The sequence below is a fragment of the Oncorhynchus gorbuscha genome, unplaced genomic scaffold, assembly GCF_021184085.1.
Source record: "Oncorhynchus gorbuscha isolate QuinsamMale2020 ecotype Even-year unplaced genomic scaffold, OgorEven_v1.0 Un_scaffold_149:::fragment_2:::debris, whole genome shotgun sequence".
NCBI classification, from domain to species: domain Eukaryota; kingdom Metazoa; phylum Chordata; class Actinopteri; order Salmoniformes; family Salmonidae; genus Oncorhynchus; species Oncorhynchus gorbuscha.
In genome coordinates, this window is record NW_025744746.1 from 207415 (window position 1) to 219216 (window position 11802).

Below are 11802 nucleotides of genomic sequence, written 5' to 3' on the forward strand. Positions count from 1 at the left end.
ATGGCGACCCCAGGTTTGAGTGGCAGCGCTGTGATGTCCCTGTATGCTGTACAGGGGGGTGGGGGTTGAATGTGACAGTAGCTGATCCCTCTGCAGCCAAGTCAACCCTGCAACAGTGAGAATAGATTAGTATGCTACAGTAGGCTACGTTTATGAAGGTGCACAGGGGATGAAGTGAAGCAAAGCTTTTGTTCACATTCTGAGCTTCAAACATAAAGAAAAAGCGGAACAGAAAGTGCTGCTACAGTGGATAAAGTTAAGAAACTATGCAACTTTCAGAAACCACTGTAACTCCTGGGCAATGAGTTTTGGGTTCTGTGAAAGAGCCAATACCTTATTTACAGCAAGAAGGGTTAAAGACACTTGAACATTGGTACATTTGGCATTTTGAATCAAAGATCAATGTACATGTGTTGAAATTCAATATGAAATGTTGAGGTTAAATTCAATACATTTACAGTGTGATAATGCCTCATTATCAAAATGTTTTAATTAAGAGTATCTTTATTGATCAACCCTTCTCTCCTTTGTGACTCAATGTTTTAATTACGAGTATCTTTATTGATCAACCCTTCTCTCCTTTGTGACTGAATGCGTCGCTGAACGTGACAGAGTCTCACATATGTAAAAAAAAAAACACACAAAAAAAAGAAATGGGGTGAAAATGCAATGTGATGCAATGATCAAAGCAGGGAGTGTAATGTCATTTCCATAATCGTTACTCCTCTCCATCGTCTGTCGTGGATTTGGAGAGCGTTCGTTTGATGCTTCGGCAGGTCTCTTAATTAGTGCCTCTCTTAAGCTCACCATCAGCCTTCTGCCGCCTCTCTTTCCCACAAATGACTGACTCCGTCATCGTCACAGAGCTCCGGAGGGGAGGGGAGGAGAAGGGAGAGGGAGAGGGGATAGTTATCGTTATTGGAGTTAGTTAAGTGCAAGAATAAAAATGCTGCTGGCCCACATTTAATCTTAGCTTGTGTCCCATATGGCACCCTGGCCAGAATGCTATAGGCCCTGGTCAAAAGTAATGCACTACATGGGAATAGGGTATAATTTGGGACGAACTCTCTGCCTTGTTTTTGCATCAGGGCAGGGGGGGAAGCAGGGCGAGGTGGTAGGGGGGGGGGTGTTTAAACCAGCCATTAAGAGTTGAGCAAGCCTGTTTAACAAGTCCTATTGGTCTGTGTGATCTGTGAATTCCTCAGCAGGCATCCTAACCCCCAGACTGAGGAGGCTGCGTGACTCAACCACCAAGACAAATTGTCCCGCTTTAGCCCTCCAATGGGGCCACCACTCCCGCAATTAGAGAGGCCACTCTCACTTGTGTGTGTGTGTATGTGTGCGAGTGTGTGTTTATATGGGGCAACAGGCGAAATGCATGTATTTTGCGTGATCTTCGTCTCTGGCTTTGTATCTGGCAATATAAGGAGAGAGAGGCTAGCCCTGAGCGAGACCTTTCATTTCCATACGCTGCAACACTCCATTAAAGGAACTGGGGAATAAATAAATACACAGCACTCCACACATTGGGATTTAGAGACACTCCCTCTCCTAAAAAACCCAGAAGGATTACAGGAGATGTAAAAAATCTTAGCCTCACTAACATGCCTCCATCCTTCTCACATCTCAGTTTTTAGAGCTCCTCACAGCTCCTAACAGCCTCTCACAGCTCCTCACAGCCCCGCGCAGCTCCTCACAGCCCCTCACAGCTCCTCACAGCCCCTCACAACTTCTCACAGCTCCTAACAGCCTCTCACAGCCCCTCACAGCTCCTCATAGCTCCTAACAGCCTCTCACAGCCCCTTACAGCCCCTAACAGCCCCTCACAGCTCCTCACAGCCCCTCACAGCTCCTCACAGCCCCTCACAACTTCTCACAGTCCCTCACAGCCCCTCACAGCCCCTCACAGCTCCTCACAGCCTCTCACAACCCCTCACAGCCCCTCACAGCTCCTCACAGCCCCTCACAGCTCCTCACAGCCCTCAGAGCTCCTCACAGCTTCTCACAGCCCCTCACAGCCACTCACAGCCTCTCACAGCCCCTCACAGCTCCTCACAGCCCCTCAGAGCTCCTCACAGCTTCTCAAAGCCTCTCACAGCTCCTCACAGCCCCTCACAGCCACTCACATCCTCTCACAGCCCCTCACAGCTCCTCACAGCCCCTCAGAGCTCCTCACAGCTTCTCAAAACCTCTCACAGCTCCACACAGCCCCTCACAGCCACTCACAGCCTCTCACAGCCTCTCACAGCTCCTCACAGCCCCTCACAGCTCCTCACAGCCCCTCACAGCTCCTAACAGCCTCTCACAGCCCCTCACAGCTCCTCACAGCCGCTCACAACTTCTCACAGCTCCTAACAGCCTCTCACAGCCCCTCACAGCTCCTCACAGCCCCTTACAGCCCCCAACAGCTCATCACAGCCCCTCACAGCCTCTCACAGCTCCCCACAGCCCCTCACAGCCCTCATAGCTCCTCACAGCTCCTCACAGCCCCTCACAGCCCTCATAGCTCCTCACAGCCTCTCACAGCCTCTCACAGCCCCTCACAGCCCCTCACAGCTCCTCACAGCCCTTCACAGCTCCTCACAGCCTCTCACAGCCCCTCACAGCCCCTCACAGCTCCTCACAGCCCCTCACAGCTCCTCACAGCCCTCACAGCTTCTCACAGCCCCTCACAGCTCCTCACAGCCCCTCACAGCCACTCACAGTCTCTCACAGCCCCTCACAGCTCCTCACAGCCCCTCAGAGCTCCTCACAGCTTCTCAAAGCCTCTCACAGCTCCTCACAGCCACTCACAGCCTCTCACAGCCCCTCACAGCTCCTCACAGTCCCTCAGAGCTCCTCACAGCTTCTCAAAGCCTCTCACAGCTCCTCACAGCCCCTCACAGCCACTCACAGCCTCTCACAGCCCCTCACAGCTCCTCACAGCCCCTCAGAGCTCCTCACAGCTTCTCAAAGCCTCTCACAGCTCCTCACAGCCCCTCACAGCCACTCACAGCCTCTCACAGCCCCTCACAGCTCCTCACAGCTCCTCACAGACCCTCAGAGCTCCTCACAGCTTCTCAAAGCCTCTCACAGCTTCTCACAGCCCCTCACAGCCACTCACAGCCCCTCACAGCTCCTCACAGCCCCTCAGAGCTCCTCACAGCTTCTCAAAGCCTCTCACAGCTCCTCACAGCCCCTCACAGCCACTCACAGCCTCTCACAGCCCCTCACAGCTCCTCACAGCCCCTCAGAGCTCCTCACAGCTTCTCAAAGCCTCTCACAGCTCCTCACAGCCCCTCACAGCCACTCACAGCCTCTCACAGCCCCCCACAGCCCCTCAGAGCTCCTCACAGCTTCTCAAAGCCTCTCACAGCTCCTCACAGACACTCACAGCCCCTCACAGCTCCTCACAGCCCCTCACAGCTCCTCACAGCCCCTCAGAGCTCCTCACAGCTTGTCAAAGCCTCTTAGAGCTCCTCACAGCTTCTCAAAGCCTCTCACAGCCTCTCACAGCCCCTCACAGCTCCTCACAGCCCCTCACAGCCACTCACAGCCCCTCACAGCTCCTCACAGCCCCTCAGAGCTCCTCACAGCTTCTCAAAGCCTCTCACAGCTCCTCACAGCCCCTCACAGCCACTCACAGCCCCTCACAGCTCCTCACAGCTCCTCAGCTCCTCACAGCTCCCCATAGCCCCTCACAGCTCCTCATAGCCCCTCAGAGCCCCTCACAGCCACTCACAGCCTCTCACAGCCCCTAACAGCCCCTCACAGCTCCTCACAGCCCCTCACAGCTCCTCACAGCCCCTCACAACTTCTCACAGTCCCTCACAGCCCCTCACAGCCCCTCACAGCTCCTCACAGCCTCTCACAGCCCCTCACAGCCCCTCACAGCTCCTCACAGCCCCTCACAGCTCCTCACAGCCCATCAGAGCTCCTCACAGCTTCTCACAGCCCCTCACAGCCACTCACAGCCTCTCACAGCCCCTCACAGCTCCTCACAGCCCCTCAGAGCTCCTCACAGCTTCTCAAAGCCTCTCACAGCTCCTCACAGCCCCTCACAGCCACTCACAGCCTCTCACAGCCCCTCACAGCTCCTCACAGCCCCTCAGAGCTCCTCACAGCTTCTCAAAGCCTCTCACAGCTCCACACAGCCCCTCACAGCCACTCACAGCCTCTCACAGCCTCTCACAGCTCCTCACAGCCCCTCACAGCTCCTCACAGCCCCTCACAGCTCCTAACAGCCTCTCACAGCCCCTCACAACTCCTCACAGCCGCTCACAACTTCTCACAGCTCCTAACAGCCTCTCACAGCCCCTCACAGCTCCTCACAGCCCCTTACAGCCCCCAACAGCTCATCACAGCCCCTCACAGCCTCTCACAGCTCCTCACAGCCCCTCACAGCCCTCATAGCTCCTCACAGCTCCTCACAGCCCCTCACAGCCCTCATAGCTCCTCACAGCCTCTCACAGCCTCTCACAGCCCCTCACAGCCCCTCACAGCTCCTCACAGCCCTTCACAGCTCCTCACAGCCTCTCACAGCCCCTCACAGCCCCTCACAGCTCCTCACAGCCCCTCACAGCTCCTCACAGCCCTCACAGCTTCTCACAGCCCCTCACAGCTCCTCACAGCCCCTCACAGCCACTCACAGTCTCTCACAGCCCCTCACAGCTCCTCACAGCCCCTCAGAGCTCCTCACAGCTTCTCAAAGCCTCTCACAGCTCCTCACAGCCACTCACAGCCCCTCACAGCTCCTCACAGCCCCTCAGAGGTCCTCACAGCTTCTCAAAGCCTCTCACAGCTCCTCACAGCCCCTCACAGCCACTCACAGCCTCTCACAGCCCCTCACAGCTCCTCACAGCCCCTCAGAGCTCCTCACAGCTTCTCAAAGCCTCTCACAGCTCCTCACAGCCCCTCACAGCCACTCACAGCCTCTCACAGCCCCTCACAGCTCCTCACAGCTCCTCACAGACCCTCAGAGCTCCTCACAGCTTCTCAAAGCCTCTCACAGCTTCTCACAGCCCCTCACAGCCACTCACAGCCTCTCACAGCCCCTCACAGCTCCTCACAGCCCCTCAGAGCTCCTCACAGCTTCTCAAAGCCTCTCACAGCTCCTCACAGCCCCTCACAGCCACTCACAGCCTCTCACAGCCCCTCACAGCCCCTCAGAGCTCCTCACAGCTTCTCAAAGCCTCTCACAGCTCCTCACAGACACTCACAGCCCCTCACAGCTCCTCACAGCCCATCAGAGCTTCTCAAAGCCTCTCACAGCCTCTCACAGCCCCTCACAGCTCCTCACAGCCTCTCACAGCCCCTCACAGCTCCTCACAGCCCCTCAGAGCTCCTCACAGCTTGTCAAAGCCTCTTAGAGCTCCTCACAGCTTCTCAAAGCCTCTCACAGCCTCTCACAGCCCCTCACAGCTCCTCACAGCCCCTCACAGCCACTCACAGCCCCTCACAGCTCCTCACAGCCCCTCAGAGCTCCTCACAGCTTCTCAAAGCCTCTCACAGCTCCTCACAGCCCCTCACAGCCACTCACAGCCCCTCACAGCTTCTCACAGCTCCTCATAGCTCCTCACAGCTCCCCATAGCCCCTCACAGCTCCTCATAGCCCCTCAGAGCCCCTCACAGCCACTCACAGCCTCTCACAGCCCCTCACAGCTCCTCACAGCCCCTCAGAGCTCCTCACAGCTTCTCAAAGCCTCTCACAGCTCATCACAGCCCCTCACAGCCACTCACAGCCTCTCACAGCCCCTCACAGCTCCTCCCAGCCCCTCAGAGCTCCTCACAGCCTCTCACAGCTCCTCACAGCCCCTCACAGCCACTCACAGCCCCTCACAGCTCCTCACAGCCCCTGAGAGCTCCTCACAGCTTCTCAAAGCCTCTCACAGCTCCTCACAGCCCCTCACAGCCACTCACAGCCCCTCACAGCTCCTCACAGCTCCTCATAGCTCCTCGCAGCTCCCCATAGCCCCTCACAGCTCCTCACAGCTTCTCAAAGCCTCTCACAGCTCCTCACAGCCCCTCACAGCCACTCACAGCCCCTCACAGCTCCTCACAGCTCCCCATAGCCCCTCACAGCTCCTCATAGCCCCTCAGAGCCCCTCACAGCCACTCACAGCCTCTCACAGCCCCTCACAGCTCCTCACAGCCCCTCAGAGCTCCTCACAGCTTCTCAAAGCCTCTCAGAGCTCATCACAGCCCCTCACAGCCACTCACAGCCTCTCACAGCCCCTCACAGCTCCTCACAGCCCCTCAGAGCTCCTCACAGCCTCTCATAGCTCCTCACAGCCCCTCACAGCCACTCACAGCTCCTCACAGCCCCTCATAGCTCCTCACAGCTTCTCAAAGCCTCTCACAGCCTCTCACAGCCCCTCACAGCTCCTCACAGCTTCTCAAAGCCTCTCAGAGCTCCTCACAGCTTCTCAAAGCCTCTCACAGCTCCTCACAGCCCCTCAGAGCCACTCACAGCCTCTCACAGCCCCTCACATCTCCTCACAGCCCCTCAGAGCCCCTCACAGCTCCTCACAGCCCCTCAGAGCTCCCCACAGCCCCTCAGAGCCCCTCACAGCTCCTCACAGCCCCTCACAGCTCCTCATAGCCCCTCACAGCTCCTCACAGCCCCTCATAGCTCTCAGTATCTTACAGGCCTCAGCATCACTCCTCAACCCCTACTGCTCATTACTCCAATTAGGAGCCCTAGTTAACTTTCCATATACTGAACTCAAGCCAGCTCCCTCCAAATGCAACTAGCTAACTCTCTCTAATACACCCCCAACCCCCTCCATCTCTTTGAGCTCATGCCCTCATATCATCATCAGCAGATCCTTCAACACCACCCACCACCATGAATATTAGAGACAGTATGATGTCCGACCGCCCCTCCGGCACATATCCATCTATGTGATTGGGTTAGTGACATGTGCTCTGTATACGTGACTCATCACCAGTAAATGTGCTTTGATTGATGAGGAGGTGGTGTGTGGACATTATTATTGATAAGTCTGTGTTAACCCTTTGGATGTTTTTCCTGGCCACTGTGCTTCTACTTGTTCTTTTGGGTCTAGGTTGGGTTACTGCAAAGCATTTTGTGGCTGCTAATGTACAACGGGCTTTATGAATAGATTTGATTGATTAAACCTCTGTTGTTGCTCTGTCCCTGCAGGTTCTAGAGCGTCTGTTCCAGAAGGGTTTCAGCGTGGCAGCGTCCTGCGGCGGCGGGGTGGACTCCTCCCAGTTCAGCGAGTACGTGCTGTGCCGTGAGGACCGGCGGAGTATGTCCATGAACACCCCCATCAGGATAAAACAGGAGCCCCTGGACTAGAGAGACTTTAGGAGAGGAGAGGGACTAGCCATGAGGGGCTCCTCACCCCCCTACTGGACAGAACAGAACAAACCCAAACCCTAATATCCCTCCACCTCACACCACAGAAACCAACCCAGCAAGAAACACCTAAGTATTAGCAGATGCCTGATAACGTTGCCAGCTCTGAGGAACTCAGTGCTTTAAGGGGAATGTAGTATAAACACAAAAAAGCAAAGAAAGAAAACGAAAGGATTTGATTATGTTTACTAATAACACCCAAAGGAATATAGGACTATGATGATGAACAGAAAGACTGAAACAGCAACTCCATCTCTTGACCCATTTAAGCACCGTGACCAATCTCTTTTTCCTCCAGTTGTAAGGCTCTCTGACCCCTTGTGAAGAGGTGTCCTGACCTCAGTGAGGAGCACGGCCCCCTTGCCCTCAGTGCAGCGCATGGCGGTGTGTCGTCCAGTCCCGTACGTGTCTGTGTGAGGCCCATGTGTTGTGTGCGCCGTCCAGTGCAGCTGAGTGGGGACAAGACAGGTGCTATTTAGGGAGGCCTGGCCTGACAAGGGACAGGGCTGACAGAGAGGAAGAGGAGGAAGTGACAGCCATCCAGCCCACATTGCTCTTATAGCCAGCAACCAGGCCTCGCAGCCAAGGGAGGTCCAATTGATTGTCTTTCTTATTTTCATTGTTGTTTATAAAGTACAACTTTTTTCTCTTTTTTTTTAGCTGTTTTATCACATCATGGTGTAAACAATTATTAATAGGATTGTTTTATGTTTTTTTCCCTCCTATATGAAGGATGTATGAGCGTTGTATTCAGTCAGTATGTTTGAAAGCTTCAGAGACTTAGAAAGAGAGACAGAGAGAGACAGAGAGAGAAAGAGAGACAGAGAGAGAGAGAAATAGAGACAGAGATAGACAGAGAGAGAGAGATACACAGAGAGAGAGAGACAGAGAGAGAGAGAGACAGAGAGAGAGAGAGACAGAGAGAGAGAGAGACATAGAGAGACATAAAGAGAGAGACTTGGCAGTGGCTATAGAAACACTATTATGTCTGGAGGCTACGTGGCTAAAGCAGCAGTCTGGCTGGTAATGCATTCAGAGCTGGAGAAGGTCTCATTGTTTAAATGGGGCTGCAAGGGAACCTGGCTATTTCTACATCTTTCAGAGGAAACATTTGTAGCATGCATAAAGTGCATTGGCGTTGTCGCAATTAGCTGTCAAACATATCTTACATCAAATAAGATTAACAATGTGAGAGTACATATATTTATTAAAAAGTTAAAAGTCAACATGTAAAATGATCTGCAATGTGAAATGAGAAAATCTGAATGAAATTGTATATGAAGGCTCTGAATGTGTTGCTGGTCGTGGAATGCCAGAATGTTCCTAACTTGACAAGGAACATGTGAACTGAGGTAGATCAGTGTATCTCCATGATTGTGATGAGATGTACTCTAAATGCTTGATAACTTTGTTTGCACTTATAACACATCCTCTACAAAACATCCTCCACCCCAAATAAGTTCTTAGTATACGTCCTGATGACCAGCTCTAAATCAACCCACACATTATCTCATTGTGTTTATAGTAATTAGCACATATTAATATGTTGAGAGAGCCCAATGTAAGTAATAGCAAACTTCGGTGATAAAGCTAAGTTGCCTATTTGATGATTGTACAAAGTTAAAAATTCATGTTTTCATAATTGTTTATTTGACACAGAAATCACTATGATTATTCAAAACAATTTTATAGGAACAAACACAGTACAAATAGTCTAACAATTGAAAGAATACTTTACGTTCAATCATGTTTGTCTTGCTGACTGTCTGTCATTTCATTTCTAAGGGAGGATTATTTCAATCACTCTTCACATGTCTGCAGCAGCATAACCTAAAATGAACTGTAAGCTGAGCATCAGAGCATTGTTTACAGAGAAAAAGAGTGGGAGGCACTTGTTCTATCCTGCTGTGATTCCATGGTTTGATTCTCTACATTTGTGGATCAAAGAGAGAAACAAGAAAGAAAGAGTAAAGTTGTCATACTTTATATCTGTGTTTCATCCATTCCAAAATAATAGATCAAAAAGAGGCCCATTCTGATCTTGGTTCAGCACCAGCTTGTTGATGAGTTTGTTTTGAAACCTTCTATGGTGGGTGTTTCACTAATCACAATTACAAAAATCTTATTTCAAATGGGATGGTAGTCTAATTTGTAATGAACCAACTCTCCTCTTGGTCCTAGTGTCCAGTGTCTTCTCTGTGGATGTCCACTGATTAAACAAGCCCCAGGACTTCTTCAGTCTTCAGTTTTTAAAGATGGTCAGGGTTAGTTAGTTTAGCTCCAAGAAGTCCAGAAGGCAGCACAGACCTCCTGGGGGGCCTCCCTCCCAATCAGGCTCCTCTTTGTTCTGACCTGCTACTGTCCTGGGCCCTTGTATCCAGTCGCCACAAAGGGAATGGCCAACCAGGCCTTTCATGTTGCTGAGGGATGTGGGGCTTCAGAGCCCAGCGGGTCCCCCGGGCTCCCATGCACTCCCAGCTCCTCAGCAATGCCAGTAGAGACAAGGGTTGTGCCCCCCACTGCGTCATCACATTCCCAGACCCTTCTGTACAGAGCACCCTCCTAACGTTACCCCCATGGCTCACTGGAACGCACCGCACCAGACCAAACAAACATTCCCTACTTTATGTCCTCTGGTATCTCTAGATTCAACTTTACATCTGAAGGGAACCGGCTCAGTTCTCAATGGTTCTGAATAGTTACAGTATGTGGCAGCATTTAGCTCAACTTCATCAGTTCACTTCCCTGTTGACACAAGAGTAAAGCAACTCAACAATACCTCTTACAGGTGGCAGGTTCTGACAGATACATTACATTACTGGGCCATTTCCTCTAACATATTGTATGTTTTCACACATACCCTCTCAGAAAAAAAGAAGTGCTGTGCAGCACCATTTGTCCCTGTAGGAGAACCCCCTGAAAGTTGGCTCCAGACAGAACCATTTTGGGTTCCAAATTGAACCTGTGTTCCAGGTGCTATTAAAGCGTGCTATTTTGAACCAGATCTTAAATGGTTCTATCTGGAACCCTTTTTTCAGAGGGTTCCCCTACAGGGACACATGGTGCCACATAGCACTCTTTTTTTCTGAGAGTGTACCATTTCCTTTTAGTAATTTGTGGTCAGTAAGACCATAATTAACAAGGAGTCCTACCACTTCTCTGTGTGGTGTGTCCACACAGTCCAGAGACTAGAGGGCAGTTGTACAGTTGTTTGTATATTAAATTGTTATCAGCACACTGGCTTTTACTGAGCCCTCGACCGTCTTATTAAAAAAGAGACCTAAAAGTCCTCTCATTTACTACCAAACAAAAATAATGAAAATAATTTCCAATTTGCAAGCATTATGTTGTGTACATATGGATTAAACACATTTCAAAAGGGTATACTTAAGGTACAAAATGTATATTATTGAAAATGTTTTAATAATTAGACTGTGGTATTAAAGGGCATGTGTTCACTTACAGTGTGTCCATTTGATTTTTCTTGCATATTTGCGATAATAAAAGGATGTACTGTATATTTCTGCCTCATTCCTGTCCTTTGTGTCATTTCTTGGATAATAGGGTGTTTTTTTTCGTCCTTTCATCTGCACTAACACTGTCTCTTTCAAGAGGGAAAATACAGTACACCTCATGCAGTTACATGTAAAACAGATCTCTTGTGGTTTCTTTGGTGGTCATGAACTTTTTAAGTTTGACCTGAAGTGAACTCTCAATATACTATAATCCCCCAGAAAAATGTGTCAGACCCTGCACAAACATATCTTTGCAGAGCACCAGTTTAGTCCCTGCATGGGAAAAGTAGAGGGCGTTAGGGGTTAAATGAAGATCAGCAGTCTGAGGGGCCAAAGGGACTTTCAAATGGTTCTGCTGCTGCATCTGGACCAAACCCACCAGAGTCTGCTCCCAAATCCCTGCATCTGGACCAAACCCACCAGAATCTGCTCCCAAATCCCTGCATCTGGACAACAAACACCATAATCTGCTCCCAAATCCCTGCATCTGGACCAAACCCACCAGAATCTGCTCCCAAATCCCTGCATCTGGACCAAACCCACCAGAATCTGCTCCCAAATCCCTGCATCTGGACAACAAACACCAGAATCTGCTCCCAAATCCCTGCATCTGGACCAAACCCACCAGAATCTGCTCCCAAATCCCTGCATCTGGACAACAAACACCAGAATCTGCTCCCAAATCCCTGCATCTGGACCAAACCCACCAGAATCCGCTCCCAAATCCCTGCATGTGGACAACAAACACCAGAATCTGCTCCCAAATCCTTGCATCTGGACCAAACCCACCAGAATCTGCTCCCAAATCCCTGCATCTGGACCAAACCCACCAGAATCTGCTCCCAAATCCCTGCATCTGGACAACAACCACCAGAATCTGCTCCCAATACCTGCATCTGGACAACAAACACCAGAATCTGCTCC

The 11802-nt window shown here is 51.1% G+C and overlaps 1 protein-coding gene across 5 annotated transcripts in view; it reads left to right on the plus strand.

Moving 5' to 3' along the window:
* LOC124017083 (BTB/POZ domain-containing protein kctd15) overlaps positions 1-10894 on the plus strand; it is a 33677-nt gene extending 22783 nt beyond the window's left edge. For all 5 annotated transcript variants that reach the window (XM_046332473.1, XM_046332472.1, XM_046332469.1 and 2 more), the window contains exon 5: positions 7145-10894. In XM_046332473.1, coding sequence (XP_046188429.1) covers positions 7145-7303 — 159 coding nt within the window. In that variant the 3' untranslated portion in view covers positions 7304-10894. The remainder of the gene's footprint in view (positions 1-7144) is intronic.
* Positions 10895-11802: the final 908 nt, after the last annotated feature.